Source organism: Cyclopterus lumpus, chromosome 24 (genome assembly GCF_009769545.1).
Source record: "Cyclopterus lumpus isolate fCycLum1 chromosome 24, fCycLum1.pri, whole genome shotgun sequence".
Taxonomy (NCBI): domain Eukaryota; kingdom Metazoa; phylum Chordata; class Actinopteri; order Perciformes; family Cyclopteridae; genus Cyclopterus; species Cyclopterus lumpus.
In genome coordinates this window covers 17,727,230-17,743,412 of record NC_046989.1, presented here as the reverse complement: position 1 = coordinate 17,743,412, position 16,183 = coordinate 17,727,230, and the positions used below count along the sequence as shown (strand labels likewise).

Genomic DNA, 16,183 nt, shown 5'->3' with positions numbered 1-16,183 from the left:
CCTTTTGTGTGTCCCCCAGACTGACCGGAGATTAGTGCATTCTGCTCCGGGGAGGACCGGAGGAGGGGAGGAGGAGGAAGAGGTGGGGACGGGGGGACGTGGAGCAGGCTCACCTCAGCGGAACCATCCCGGTCTCCGTTGTTGCGGTTCACACACAATAACACACACACAAACGATGGAGTTGTTCAGGTGGACCCGACCTGCCGCACGGACGCGCCTCCCCTCTGGACTAAACTGTCGGGGACTCAGCACCGCGTCCTGCGCTTCACGCGCGGAGAGAGAGCTCGTCGCACCACAAGGGGGCGTCCCTTTTCAGCCAGACACCCTCACAGGAGGAAGACGTCATACATCAGGATGTGTGTCAACGTCACCGAAAAAACTGCCTTCCGATGACGTCACGGCGTGTGATTTATAATTGGATTATATATATTATATATTATATGGTAATATAATTACCATATATTAGAATATTATTAGAATATTATTAGAATTATTATATGGTAATATAATTATAATTATAATGATATGGCTACCAACGAGCCAGCCGACTCCCTGCTGGATACTCTCCACCGCTGCCATCTGGACAATCTGGACAACTAACGTTGGCTGGCTAGCCGACAGTCTCTCGCTGGCCGGCTGGTACCAACGAGATAGACGACTCCCTGCTCCATGTTGTTCCTCTTAGCTTCTCAAGTTTTCTTTTTTTTTTACCTGAAATGTTCTATCTGTTTGTTTGTTTGCTCTTTGTCTTTCTAATTAGTTTAGTTATGTTACATTACATTACATGTCATTTAGCTGACGCTTTTATCCAAAGCGACTTACAATAAGTGCATAAAACCATGAGTCCAAACTCAGAACAACAAGAATCAAGCAAGTACAATTTCTTCAATAACGTTAAACTACAGAATACTATCCGTAAGTGCCATTTAAGTGCTACTAAAGTGCTAAACAACAAAGTGCTATCGGTAAGGGACATTTTAAGTGCTACTACGGCTCTACCCTCCCTATTCAAGGTATAGTCGAAAAAGATGTGTTTTTAGTTTGCGACGGAAGATGTAGAGAGTTTCTGCTGTCCTGATGTCAATGGGGAGCTTGTTCCACCAATGAGGAGCCAGCACAGCAAACAGTCGGGATTTTGTTGAGTGTTTAGCTCGAAGTGAAGGAGCTACAAGCCAATTGGCAGAAGCCGAGTGAAGTGAACGGGCTGGGGTGTACGGTTTGACCATGTCCTGGATGTAGACCGGACCCGATCTGTTCGCAGCACGGTACGCAAGTACCAATGTTTTGAAGCGGATGCGGGCGGCCACCGGTAACCAGTGAAGGTCGCGGAGGAGCGGAGTAGTGTGGGTAAATTTTGGTAGGTTGAAGACCAGTCGAGCAGCTGCATTCTGGATGAGCTGTAGAGGTCGAATGGTATTAGCAGGTAGACCTGCCAGGAGGGAGTTGCAATAGTCCAGCCGTGAGATGACCAGAGCCTGGACCAGAACCTGTGCCGCCTTCTGAGTGAGAAGGGGTCGTATTCTCCTGATGTTGTACAGCATGTACCTACAGGAGCGTGTTGTCGCTGTAATGTTGGCAGTCAGGGAGAGTTGACTGTCGAGCGTCACTCCGAGGTTCCTGGCAGTCGGAGTCGGAGCCAGCAATGAGTTGTTGAAGTTAATAGTTAGGTCGTGGGTGGGAGAGCCTTTTCTTGGAAGGAGGAGAAGTTCAGTCTTGTCCGGGTTTATTTTCAGGTGGTGAGCGGACATCCACTGAGAGATGTCGGTCAGACAGGCAGAGATTCGTGCTGCTACCTGTGTTTCGGATTGGGGAAACGAGAGGATCAGTTGGGTGTCGTCAGCATAGCTGTGGTAGGTGAAGCCATGCGAGCGAATGACAGAGCCAAGAGAGTTGGTGTACAGAGAGAAGAGAAGAGGACCAAGGACTGAACCCTGAGGGACCCCAGTAGTCAGAGGACAAGGCTCAGACACAGATCCTCTCCAGGTTACCCGGTAAGAGCGGTCGGTGAGGTAGGATGAGAAGAGTGAGAGCGCGGTGCCTGAGATACCCAGGTCCTGGAGGGAGGACATGAGGATCTGGTGGTTCACTGTGTCAAAGGCAGCGGAAAGGTCTAGAAGGATGAGGACAGAGGAGAGAGAGGCTGCTCTAGCAGTGTGAAGCTGCTCAGAGATAGTAAGGAGGGCAGTCTCTGTTGAGTGGCCTGTCTTGAATCCAGACTGGTGGGGGTCTAGAAGGTTGTTACTGTGAAGAAAGGAGGAGACTTGGTTAAAGATAGCTCACTCTAGAGTTTTGGAAAGGAAGGGGAGGAGAGAGACAGGTCTGTAGTTGTTGACTTCAGATGGGTCGAGAGTGGGTTTCTTCAGGAGAGGGTTGACTCTTGCCTCCTTCAGAGAGTTAGGGAAACAGCCGGTAGAGAGGGAGGTGTTAATAAGATGGGTGAGAAAGGGAAGAAGGTCCGGAGCAATGGACTGGAGAATGTGAGAAGGGATGGGGTCAAGGGGGCAGGTGGTTGGGCGGGCAGAGGTTACCAAGGTAAGAACTTGATTAGGAGACAGGGGGATAAAAGAGGAAAACAAGGGGGAAGAAGGTGAAGTTACTGGAGGTGTAGTTATGGAAGATGGATTAGTAAATGAAGAGCGTATGTCGTCTATCTTTTTTGTAAAGTAGTCAACAAAGTGGCTTGGTAGAAGGGTGGAGGGAGGGGGGGGACCCGGGGGGTCAAGGAGGTTTGAAAAAATTGAGAAGAGCTTTTTAGGGTTAGATAAAGAGGATTCGATTCTGGATTGGTAGAACAGACATTTGGCTGCAGAGATGGACGCAGAGAAGGAGGCGAGAAGAGATTATGTATGTCTATGCCTTATGCAAAGCGTCTGTGCGTTTTGAAAAGCGCTATATCAATTCGATGTAAATATTATTATTAGTGTCGTGATTAGTTTGGTGAGGAACAGGGCCAAAGTCTGAGTTTTAGAATTGCAGAGTCCGCATTCGCACCACGCCATTTCTCCTCCACTTACCCAGTCAAGAGCTTGTTGATGTCTGTATATTGTTTATTTGTGTTCTATGATTTATCACATTGTATGGAATTAATTCATAGATCATGTAACAAATAAGTGAAAACTAAAAATCCAAAGTAAAGATAAGTGAAGAAGTAAAGATAGAGCAACCGATTCATATACACATTCTAATAAACAATATGAACTGGGAACTAGTGTTCCCAGTTCAGTTGTGAGGTCCTGGGACATGGATGTCGTATGTGTACAGATTGTAAAGCCCTCTGAGGCAACTTTGTAATTTGTGATATTGGGCTATATAAAATAAACTGAATTGAAATTGAATAAGCACACAGTGGCCCAGAACTGTCCTACGACAAGAGAAGAACCATTTCGTAAAATGGTATCGATCTCAGTCGAGATTGAGACGCTGTTGTGCACTAAATGGAAGGTACGTGGGAAAGGATTCAGTTGATGAATGGATTCGCTTAAATTGCTCCTTTAATGTACCACAGTCAAAGAACGGTAATGCCAAGGGGCCTCCGCTCCACATCCCCTCTGCAGAAGAGGCGGAGTAAGGCATTCCTACAAGGTCAAAGTTTGAGCATCTTTCTTACTGTGTCATAACGTGTTTGAACTTACTTGTATGTTGTACGAACTTCACCTGTGATGACCAGTACTGAAAGAAAAACACATTTTGGGGCTGCAGCGCATTGTGGTTTTATTGGGGGGTAATAAAAAAATAAAAAATCCCTGTATGAATGCTGAGAACTCAAAATGACACCAAAAGCTCTCACATTTTTAGCAGATCAGTGTAAGCATTCTATCAACAAGAAACCATGAAGTGAAGGAGCCAAGCATCTAGAGCATGAACTTGTTTCTCATTTATTTCCTTTGTGCAAATAAACAACCAGATGTAAGCTCATCACAAAATGTCATCACAGATGTTGAAAATGTCACAATTAGCACGAGTTCTTGAATTATGGCCCAAAAAACCCTTTATACCACCAAATTCTAAAAACTTGACCGTTTGGCCTAGGTGGACATTTGTGTCAAATTATGTTCACAAGAAGGGGATCGACGTGAGGTCACAGTGACCTTAACCTTTGACTTAGAAGTTTTAATCAGTTAATCTTTGGAAAGAAAGTTCCCTCCATGCGTTTCTGAAATATCACGTTCACAAGAATGGAACGGACGGCCCGACATCCCAAAAACATTTTTTTTCCATGCAGGGGGCATAAAGAAAAACTGCAAGTAAATATTTGCCAGCGTTTTTTCCTGAACTAGAGGAACATTTTATCTTTTTCCACAGCAAACATTTTGTCACAACACAAAAAGCATCAGTGAAACAGTTCTTATTATTCTTATAATTTGTGTTTGACAAGTCTATAGTTGTATCCCACCCCTGGTAACTGGCATGTTAATACCGGTTTATTTCTCCTCCAAATGAGTTTGTCCAAACTGAAGGGTCGTTTTCTTCCCGTCGGATCGTTTCCACTGCTCGCGTTTCTTTGCAACCTGCTCCTCAGTGATGTCACCATGTTTCCAGATATTAACTGAAGAGAGTGCAACCGTTAATATCAATGATGGTAACGTTTGTCAAATCTGTGAGGATAGCTGGGCGTGATAATAGAAACGTGACAACATGGTCTGAACTTGAGGTGGCTATACACCGCTTATCCTCACATTATGAGACCCAAATACGGAACTGTGTTGAGTGAGTCATTATTGAATATGGGGGGAGTTTCGTCAGGGACTCCTTTTAAAGTGACATAGAATTGGACTGAAGGCAGCCAGTGCATTTTCTTTATTTCAGAACGTGGACAGTCTAACAGGAGCCTTGACAAACCTCGGTTATGTATCCGAAGTAATACTAAGCATGAACACACAACTGCAAACTGGAGGCCACCGGGACAACAAACACAGAGCCATATGAATTTCTCATATTTACACATCATTAACCGCTGTCCCCAAGCTCAACTTCCGCTTTGTGGCCTCATGTTTGGTTGGGCAGTCGAGATACCCTCTCCGAGACGCAGCTGGATTTCCCTCCGGGGTGCCTCTCGAAGACGGGCACAAAGCCTTGTTTCTTCTTTTGTCATCCGCCGAGTGAAGGCGAGTCATTTTCTAAGTCTGCGAGCAGAAAACAGCAGCTGGAGACTGAATGGCAAACAGTGAGCCAAAGAGGGGTTGGAGGGGAAAACAGAACAGGGTTTTGTGGAACACGGAGTCTGTGCAGACAGTCCTCTTATGTCCGTGTGTGTCTCCGTCTCCGATGTGCTATTTTCCCCTCGGCTTCCAGAAGTCCTGGAATGCGGTGTTATTATGAGACAAGAGCTGGTGGCAGGAAGTGAGCTGGCTGGTCTCCGAGCTTGTCCTTTGAGTCTGTTAAAAGATCCAGGAGACGGACAGAGTTGGGCACAGAGGAGCAGCGAGGGACACAGCGAATCGTGGAGGGCTCATTCACTCTCCTCTTGACTGTGTGCACTCACCAACCCTCTTTTTTGTTTGAGGAGCCTGGCACGGGTGGCGGGGGAGGGGAGGCGCATCAATGGCCCAGCCGCTGCTGACAAGAACCGAACCGCTGCAGGACGCTCAACAGGTCCTCATAGGACACGTTTCTGTGAGAGGGCAGCGAGCTGAGGACACAGAGCAGGACACACACACACACACACACACACTTTAAAACATGTCAAACTGTACAGAGGTGAACACATCCAGAGAGGACAATAACACACCCGTACCGAGAGCTAAACAGTTTCATCTACTCTTCATGTTGTTACTTTTTGTTATATTACAGTTACTATAAGGAATTTTTAACTGGTTGTGGAACTGTATCAAATGAATACTGATACTGTTTGACCTACATAAGTGAACAAGACTGTCAGTGAGAAGAATGACACACTTGCCACATATAAGAGTAGACTTAAGAATTTCCTCTTTAATAGCGCTTATAGTTAGGACTGGCTCAGGTTTGCCCTGGTCTAGCCCCTATATAATAAGCCTATACTGCTGGGGGACATCTTAGGAAACACTGAGCTCCTCTCTCCTCTTCTGGATGAATTAATGGCCCAGTAATGCACATTAATAACTCTACTTCTTCAACGGAGTCTTTGTGCTTTCTCTCCTCACAGGTGTCCATGGATCCTGGTTATATCTGGACTGTGGTCCTGCCTCACACCCATTGCTACTATCCTTATTATAATAATTAGTCGCCTTAGTATTACCGATAACATTACTTCTTTTATTATCATTGTTCTTCTATATCCACTGTTGCCGTTTTTTTTAGTAGTTGTTAATTTTGTTGTAGTGTAGTTGATTTTATTCATAATTTCTGTCATATGCATGAAATGTGCTTGTTATGTTGCACTTCTGTCCACCCTGATAGAAGGATCCTCCTTTGTTGCTCTCTAAGGTTTTTTCACTTTTCTTTTTAACGTTTTTTTGGGGGGAGTTTTTCCTGTGCCGATGTGAGGTCCCGGGACAGAGGATGTCGTATGCGTCCAGATTGGAAAGCACTCAAGTCAAATTTGTAACTTGTGATTTTTGGTCACTCCATGCTGCAGACAAATGAGAGCTTTTCTTAAAAAGGGACTCCAGTGCTCGCAAACACTACCGCTTTGGTCCACAGGGAGCGCACAAAATGGCAAAAGTTCCTTGAAGTAGCTTTATGACAAAATAGAATATTAAAACCGTAATCTTCTCCTCCGTTATGCAAAAGTCAGGTCTAATTTATAAAACCCAGTGTCTCTGTCATTGATATATATTAATTTGACACAAATCGAAAGACAGCAGCTTACATGAACTCAGTGAGTCGGATGTGCCAGGGGAGGAAGCCCAGCGTGCTGTCCACGGGACCAAACTTCACCACCAGCTCAGGGTCCGGGACGTTCTTGGATTCTGAAACAATTTTCCAATGAGATTCACACAAAAAGACCAATTTTCAAAAATAAAACGATAAATCCTATGTCGTCCAAAACCACTTTTCCTTAACCCCGATGGAAAACGTTGCGAGGTCGAGGTAAGATGAGAAGGAGAATTCATAAACGACAACTGCGTTACTCAGACATATGACTCCACTTACATGATGGCTACATAATTATGACACAACGGTGGATGTTATTGACGTGGGTTTGCCGCAAGGAATTGTGGGGCGGTCCCAGCTCCTTCCCTTCAGTAAAGCACGGTCCAGAACAAAGTCTCCCCCTGGAACTAGGAGTGGCTTTGCGTTTCCCTGTTACATATTCAATTTGGCAACATAAAAATCGAGCGTCTTTCCACATCAAGTAAACAGCTTCAATGAAAACTGTAAAGCACAGACCATGGCCGTTTATCACACACACACACACACACACACACACACACACACACACACTTAGTCGGCTGAATCTCGACAAACCGACCACAGATGCTTAAACAACTAACTTCTCGTCTGAAAACATCCTAAAATTACATTCCGTGACTATTTTCTCCTCCGCCATAGTTCCCTGTCACTGGTGCGAAATGCATTCTGGGATATTGGCTCTCCAGAGTATGCATCCTCGGTGAAATGGGCGGATCAAGTCACATCCGGGCATTTGGACGGTGCATGGCGAGAAGCGGACTTTGAATTGGAACAAGTACCGCGACTGACGACATTTCACGAGTCCACGAGAACGCATATTGATACACGGCCCATCGTCACTTTTTTCTAATCAACGCAGCTGTGTACCGGCTGTTGTTTCCCTCAGACTACGAGCGTGTGACGATCATGGAGAGTTCATTTGTTTCGTGTGTATGTTGCTGCGTAATGAGGCACTGTTTTGATGTCAAGAAAGTAATAGCAAAAAGAGAACGCTGAGACATGCCTGACCATTTGCTTCCCAAGCACGAGACGCATTAATTGCGAAAGACACTAGCCAAATGAATAGAAGAAAAAAAAAGGTGCATGTAATGTAAAAAAGGTCTGAGGATCTTTAAACACACACACCTCTTAGCAGTACGTCCAGCATGGAGACGCTGATGTCTTTGGAGCTCCTTTCTTTGTTCTCCACGGAGCGACAGAGCTGCTGCGCTGCCTGGACAATGCTCTGCTTCCCATCCTCTGGAGACAGCACCTTCACTGTGGGGCTGCAGGACACCACTGTGTGTGTGTGTGAGAGTGAGTGAGTGAGTGAGTGAGTGAGTGAGAGAGAGAGAGTGAGAGTGAGAGTGTGTGTGAGTGAGTGAGAGAGAGAGATTTTGACAATTAATTGACAATTAAAACCAATGAGAACCCTCTTGACTTCCAAATCACTTTGGAAGAATTGATGGGGGAAAATAAAATGTAGCAAAACTAAAAAAAGCTTGTGGTCCAGACAAGATCAAAAATGAAATGCTTAAAAACAGCACTCCTGCAATGCAAAGTGCCGTGCTCAAGTTGTTTAACATAGTCCTGGATTCAGGCTGCTTTCCTGACATCTGGTGTCAGCGGCTTATTTCTCCAATTTATAAATGTGGAGATAAATTAGACCCCAATAACTACTGTGGAATCTGCATTAGCAGTTGCCTGGGGAAGTTATTTTGCAGTATTATAAATAACAGAATCTTAGATTATCTGGACCAACACAACATCCTTAGTAAAACTCAAATTGGCTTTCTTCCAAAGCACCGCCGATCACATTTATACCCTTCACACGCTCATTCAGAAACACCAAACAAATGGAAAGATATGCTTGTTTTATTGATTTTAAGAAAGCATTTGATTCAATTTGGCATAAAAAAGACTATATTACAGACTTCTGCAATCTGGCATTGGAGGAAAAGTTTATGACATTATAAAATCTATGTATTTGAACAATAAGTGTGCTGTAAAAATAGGAGAAAGACACACTGATTTCTTCGCCCAGAGAAGAGGCGTTCTTCAAGGCTGCAATCTGAGTCCGACACTTTTCAACATCTGTTGCCTCCCACAGAGCAGGGACTCCAACAACAGCTAGACCTCCTGGAGGACTACTGTCAGAACTGGGCCCTAGCAGTAAATCTTAAGACAAACATCATGATCTTCCAAAAAAGGCCCAGATGACAGGAAAACAAACACTATTTTACTCTAGGAAGTACCACCATAGAACACACCATGAGTTACACCTATCTGGGTCTGACTATTACAGCCTCAGGGAGTTTCAGCCTGGCATTGAATGCACTAAAAGAAAAGCCCAGAAGAGCCCTCTATGCAATTAAAAGAAAATGTTATAATATCCAAATTCCAATCAAAATCTGGTGTAAGATTTTTGATTATGTGATCAAGCCCATTGCGCTGTATGGTAGTGAAGTTTGGTGTCCACTCAGTCACCATAGCTACACTAGATGGGACAAACACCCCACAGAAGCCCTACATGCAGAATTCTGCAGAACGATCCTAAATGTTCAAAGAAAAACACCAACAAATGCATGTAGGGCAGAATTAGGCAGATATCTCCTTATAATAAACAACAAACAAGCACTCAATTTTGGAATCACCTTCAAAATAAGTTCACAAGACACCCTCCATTTTAAAGCCCTCCAGAGCCAAAAGCTGAACCCAGAAAAGAGTCTCCTGAGTCAGTTGGTGCTGAGACTAACACAGCAAAACCCAGACCAGTCTCACACCAACACTGCTTTACAAATACCAGTAAACGCAATTATAAAGAAAAGCAAAGATACATATTTGGAACATTGGAAAAAAGAAACTTAGTCAAATTAGATTAGAATGTTATCTGGCCCTAAAAAGAGACTATGAATTGGCAGAATATCTCTTTTCTGTCAATTCAATTCAATTCAGTTTATTTTGTATAGCCCAATATCACAAATTACAAATTTGCCTCAGAGGGCTTTACAATCTGTACACATACGACATCCCTGTCCCAGGACCTCACATCGGATCAGGAAAAACTCCCCAAAAATAACCTTTGACAGGGAAAAAAGGGAAGAAACCTTCAGGAGAGCAACAGAGGAGGATCCCTCTCCCCGGATGGACAGAAGCAATAGATGTCATGTGTACAGAATGAACAGCATTACAGAGTTACATAAACACATTACATGAATATGACAATGTATGAATGGAACTCCAATCCATGAAACAGAAGGAGGTATCCTTCAGTCAGGGGTAAGAAGCAGAGACAGATCCTGACCAAGTACAGGCTCAGTGACCACCACAGACAGACAGATCCAGGTACAGGCTCAGTGACCACCAATTGGCAATCAAAAAAAGGCCGACAGAAGAAATCTTGGCAACCAAAAGAAAACCGAATATGTGGTCACTGTTCGACAGGTGAGGTTGAGACAGAGATGCACTTCCTCCTAAAATGTGATAAATATACAGAGAAAAAAAATACGGACTTTATTGGACCGGCTCAGCTCCCAGGTCTCTGGTTTCAGAGAATCTTCTCAACTAAGAATCCTCCTAGGAGAAGGAAACACAGCCCACCTTGTTGCACCATATGTCCTTTCATGCAACGCAACGCAACACACACACACTTTTTTTGTGTTGATATGTCTTGGTGCTGCCCTCGATGGACTGGCGGCCTGTCCAGGGTGTCCCCTGCCTTCGCCCTATGTCAGCTGGGATAGGCTCCAGCGCCCCCGCGACCCTAATGAGGATAAGCGGTATTGAAAATGGATGGATGGATGGATGTCTTGGTGCTTTGGCAATATTGTTGTTGCAACATCCATGCCAATAAAGCTGCATCTTTAAAAGCGAAACGGACCAACGCGGATCCTGGAGCTCCCTGGGTGCATTCCACTTTCTTGAGGGAAATAAATTGTGTTAATATTTTAAAAAACCACAGCGTGGTGTTTCTTCTCTATGAAACCATTATTTGCCGAGCCAATAGCTTTACTGGCTCCAGGTGACCAAATCGGTGAAACTATAATAACACTTTGGAATTTGATTTGTACAGAAAGAGAAGTATAATATTATACACAAGGGCAAACATATATTTAAAAATGACACACAATGCAGGTAAATTTGACTTTCTATAGCCACTTCTAAGATCATGATTCAATTCAGGGTTTTTATTTCCATTAGTAATGGCTATACTATTGTTATGTTGGTATTGTGGCCTATGGGTCACAATACCACGCTGTGGTTTTTAAAAAATATTAACACTACCTTCCTAAAGACAGACAAAAATAAATGTATGGTTCCCCGATCATTGGAAAGCTAACAAAACAAGGTTAGCCACCATTTTGTTCTTTAAACTTATTTTGCTGACAAAAAATGTGTACACATTTTTTGGTTTAGATCTCATGAAGTTCTCATGTTGAGCCCACCATCGGTTGAGCAACAGCAGGAGTAAGAACCTACAAACTGCCAGCATGGTGAGAAGAACCTGCTCCACAGCAGAGGACATCACCATTGTGGAAGCTACATTCCATTTGATGGGTTCGTGGGGAAGAGACTGTGACACCACATGACTGAGACATTCAAATATCAAAGAAAGTCAATGGGCATGGTGGCAGGTACCTTGCCTGATGGACACAAACTTTCCCCAGTTCTAGCGTGTTGCAGAATTTTTGATTTAATAACTGCATTGGTGAATTTGACCTCCACAATACAACTCTAATATTCTGTTGGAGCACTTCATTGTACTAAACTAGTGAGAGATAAAAACCTGTGGATGTGGGTTTTTAATAGGCTAGCTGACTGCGTCAGTTTCTGGCTTTTGTGTCCGAGAAGAATATCCCTAGAAAACTAGTCAAGGGCCCCTTATTCCCACACGTGAAATTTGAGGTGCCTTCCCGCAATGTTTAAGGCTGTTTTGCGGGCTCTGTTGCAGCCTTTTTTAGTTATTTATGCACACTTTCTGTGAGTCCACATTTCTGCAGACTTCGCCTGAGGGAATTACTGTTTTGACGAATAATACATGGTGTCCAGGGGTAACAAAAAAAAAAAAAATATATATATATATATATATATATATATATATATATATATATATATATATATATATATAAAAAAATGAGGTAAAGGAGGACAGCACAAAGCCTGGTGTAACAATAACATTAAGGATTTAAGAAGGTAGGTTAAAAAAAAAAAAAACATAAGTTTTAATCATATGACATCCCCCATTGCTTTGTAGACATCCACTTTATAGCCTTGAGTTTTACGTTACCATCTTCAGTATTTGCTAACAGTAACCAGAAGTGACCATATTTGGAATGTGGAAGAGTGGCGTAGTAGAGACACCATACGGCTCTGGAAGCGGCAGCAACCTGTCAATCACAGTAGCCCTGCCACATAATGTTTTGGTGTCTCCGAGGTAACAATGACGACCATCTACTAGAGATGTCAGTTAAGTCCCTGAGGGTTCAGGGCATAAGGCCTCAGGTGGGGACTTTGGGACTGGGCCAAAAAACCCTGAGCGGAATGCAATCCTGTCGTATTATTCATCCAATAGAATGACAGGGGACAGGGGAAATAAACTGAAAACTGAAACTGCTGTTCTCCGTAATCAACAGTCTTCTCCTTTACTTTCAAAACAGAGTCGTTTGTTCAAATAGAAAGATCTGAGGGGCTTTGGGGTCATTTCATCCAAAGTGTTCTGAGGAGGCGATATCAATGTAACTTCATTATGTCTGCCAGTTTATTCAAGCTTGCACTTTGCACTGTAAAGTTGTCTCAACGCTCCATCCATCTGTGTGGAATGAAAAAGACCCGGTGGCAGCCAGTGCAATGACAGGTCAACCACACGGCTGAGCAGCAGCGAATCTCTCACACGCTGAGCATGAAGCGAATATCACAGTCGCTACGGTGACACACTGTTGGAACATGTGTGAGGAAGTCCAACAGCCATTACTTCACTAGATTGATGAACCAAGCCAAAAGGGTTAATTCTTACTCTGTTGCAAAAGGGAATATAATGCAGCCACGTTAACAGATAACAAGGTTATGGCCTATTGCATTTAAAATGTATATTTATGAATATCAACTATGCCCTACTGTGAGTGATGCAATACAAGTAGTGTCACTTCTAGAGGCTACTTTGGGTTGCTTTCAGTTAGTCGGACGTTGGAGTTATTTTTAAACACAGGGCTGTATCGCTCCCCGTAGTGATCTATTCTTTCATTCCAGCCGCTCCATTGTTACTTATCATATTTGTAAAGAGCGGATTAGAAAACCCCTTACGCGTGTACATGGCAGATAAATCATCCCTTAATGCCCTACCGTGACTAGGGAGACCAGATTTCTTCTTTACGTGACATTCAAGGAATCGTGAAAAACCCAATCACACAGAAGTGCATGTAAACAGTTGACTGTGATGGCGGAGCCAGTTGTGCTAAGCATTTACCGTGGTGCTGCCGTTTGTCACTGCCATGGCTCAGGAACTCCACATTGCATTTGGATCCTTCTGCACCCAGCAAGTCCTGCTGCTGCCTGACGATCTCCTCCAGCAGGTGGGAGTTGTTCTTGCGAAAAACACCTGAGTGAAGAGACCGATGAGGATAAGGACATCAGTCTATCCAGAATGAAATGAGGGAGTCATTTTTCACATGATCGAGACAGTGCCCCTAAAAGAGAGATGCATCAGTTGAACAGAAGAGACAGAAACAGGGTAATGTTACACAGGAGTCTGACTTAATTCACAGGAGTGAGCATGCAGGAGAAGGGAATAGACATATGTAAATGTCGAAAGTAGTAAAGCAGGGCTTTACATGACCAATTTGCGTCATGTCGTCAAATTCTAAACTTCAGCTCTTTTCAAGCAGGATGACTTTGCTTTTGGGAGGAATCAGTCGGTTCCGTCCGAGCGCAGCTGATGGATCCCAGTCTGGAACACAGCTTGTGAACAGTTTGTGAGCTAAACTGGGATTGTGACCTGACAACGTGGCCTTGCATCTGTACTGTGGACCTCTACAGGAGGCTGGAATGAGTCACACTGGGTCACATGATGAACCTAAAAATGTAAAAAAAAAAGCCTCCTATGTTGTTTCAACTCAGACCACGAAATGAGCAGAGTTTCTGCAGCTCAACTATTTTTTCTTTTTAATACAACAGAGGCACATCAAGTGGAACAAACCAATATAACTTCTATGGTCACATGACTTACAGAAATAAGGGGGGGGAATCCCGGTCATGGAGTCTATTTGGTGACAGCACACCCCGTACATCAGAGCCCTCCGGGTCACATTCCAGATAAGCAAGCGTTTGCATATTTAGACAGTTTCAGAGGGTTAATTGACACGACAAAATGCCCCCCCCCCCCCCCCCCGCCAGCTTTGATAACATTTAATAACATGAATTTTAGAGAGAGCACGTCCGTTGGCAGAAGTTACGTTCAATAGATTGTTGGGGGGGAAAGAGCTGTGCCTATATTTGGTCCGTAGAATCCCAAAGAGAGACGGACGGGAAAGGTTGAGTTGTTTACCGTGATTATCATAAACGCTGACGTAAGAAATGCCGACAGCCATACACCAGACCACAAGGTTTGCGATGTCCGTATAGCTAGGTTCTTCTTCCGTCACCAACAGGCCGATGTGGACCGGCAGTTTCTCCAGAGACCTTCCGTCAGACAGCCACCGTGATCGGCGACCTGCAGTGCGGTTTCCAGTCACCGGGTTAGCGTTGGCATCGGGGTTTTGATCCAACTTTTTCTGGTGGTCCGGGAACCCGGCCAGGGCTACTGGCAGCAGCAGACCAGCCACCGCCCGCTCCCACAGCCGCCCCTTCCAGCTCCGAAGCCGGACACGGAGCCAGACTACGAGTGCTCTGTTGACGTGGACCAGAACCAGCAGTAGCCGCCATAACAAGCCGTAAAGCAGCGCCATTAGTGTCCTTGTTCCTTGTAAGAGCCTTAAAGGACAGTGGTCGGAATGTGCCGTACATGCGCTTTTCTATTTAAGTATTATCTGCCTGCTAAACCTGTTTCATCGTTGCCTGCAGCTCGGTCCGCCATCTTCCTCTTTCGTTGGCAACCCCTGACCTGTGAACCCTCAGCGTGATACACGTAGCTCGCTGATTGGATGAGATAAGAGTGACGCAGTACTCAGAGCCGCCTTAACGAGTGTCAACCAGGCCTTATTAAAGTGGGGTTTCAGATTTTTTGTGGTAAAAACAAAAACACAACAAAAATATAGAACATAAAATCATATATATATATATATATATATATATATATATATATTTATATTGTTTTCAAGAAAGACTTTTAATAGTTGTTTAAAAGTAAAATTCTATAATCAGGAATTGACGAAAACCTCTAGGTGTTGTGTCTTTCAATGAAAATAGACCGACACAAGTAAAGGAGATTTAAAAGAAATCTAGGTTAAAAGTAAAGAGGGGCCGTTTATCTTGGTTTAATTAAATCAATATTAGTTTGTAGACATGTGTGTTTTGGATTAGACAGATTGCTGCATTAATCTACATTAATACATCGGGAGGGAGCAAAGACAAGGAGTGTATTCGACATTTACATACCATAAAGACATATATACAAACTCACAAACATTTAAAAATGTCATCAGTTTGAGTTACCAGCAGTGGAATCTAACATCCATGCAATTACTTGACCAAAGTACAATTTTGAGGTACTTGAGTATTTCCATTGTGTGCTACTCTTTACTTCTACTCCACTATTTACTAAATTAAAACACACTATTATGTATTAGTGAAACTACCCTGCAGTATTCAAAGTAATTGAAAGTAGCTCCACTTTCACAAGCTGCAACCTATATACAGTCTAGGGCTGCAACATTAAAGTGATGAACACATGTATGCATCTATTCAAGAATCACTAATATATATTAATCTGAAATGATTCACCCTGTATAATGACAACTTTTACTTTTGGTACTTTAAGTATATTTTGATGCTGATCATTTTTTACTTGTTTACTTGGGAATGCAGGACTTTCACTTAAAAGTTAAGTTGTGCACTGTAGTACTGCTATAGTATTATAGTTTAAGATTAAATAACTGAAAGATTAGCAAAAAGAAGCCGAAAAAATAATCACATAACAGTAACTTTAGTAAGACAGAAATTACACCCTCGAAGAGCACGATATATAGATTTCTGAATATTACTTTAATTTTGAATTACAGACACACCTTTATTTCTGCAATATTTACACTGAAAAAGCTGAATGCTCACCACTGAAACCGCACCCAACTGTCATGTGCCAAGTCATCATCATAAAGTACCGACTAACCAATCTCGCTTTCTTACAATGTTAGGCTGACTCTTTTCCATGTTGTCATGG

The 16,183-nt window shown here is 43.4% G+C and overlaps 1 protein-coding gene across 2 annotated transcripts; it reads right to left on the bottom strand.

Annotated features, from left to right (window-relative positions):
* Positions 1 to 3,850: 3,850 nt before the first annotated feature.
* nus1 (NUS1 dehydrodolichyl diphosphate synthase subunit) lies at positions 3,851 to 14,920 on the bottom strand. Of its 2 annotated transcripts, XR_004609012.1 has the most exons (6): positions 14,354 to 14,912; positions 13,277 to 13,408; positions 7,960 to 8,112; positions 6,791 to 6,890; positions 5,483 to 5,629; positions 4,775 to 5,375 (listed from the first exon to the last, which is right to left on the bottom strand). XR_004609012.1 is itself a non-coding variant. In XM_034527054.1 (5 exons), the coding sequence occupies exons 1-5, from the start codon at positions 14,751 to 14,753 to the stop codon at positions 5,539 to 5,541; spliced, it is 876 nt and encodes a 291-aa protein (XP_034382945.1). In that variant the 5' UTR covers positions 14,754 to 14,920; the 3' UTR covers positions 3,851 to 5,538. The 2 variants fall into 2 exon arrangements, 1 of the variants encoding a protein (XP_034382945.1); XM_034527054.1 differs by having other exon boundaries at positions 3,851 to 5,629; positions 14,354 to 14,920.
* Positions 14,921 to 16,183: the final 1,263 nt, after the last annotated feature.

What these genes read in the sequence shown, in the direction of transcription:
- nus1 (XM_034527054.1), bottom strand. Translation starts at nt 14,753, where the DNA reads ATGGCGCTGCTTTACGGCTTGTTATGGCGGCTACTGCTGGTTCTGGTC. An exon ending in CAGCGTTTATGATAATCACG is followed by an intron (nt 13,409 to 14,353) that starts GTAAACAACTCA and finishes CTCTTCACTCAG; the next exon opens with GTGTTTTTCGCAAGAACAAC. An exon ending in GCTGGACGTACTGCTAAGAG is followed by an intron (nt 6,891 to 7,959) that starts GTGTGTGTGTTT and finishes AAATTGTTTCAG; the next exon opens with AATCCAAGAACGTCCCGGAC.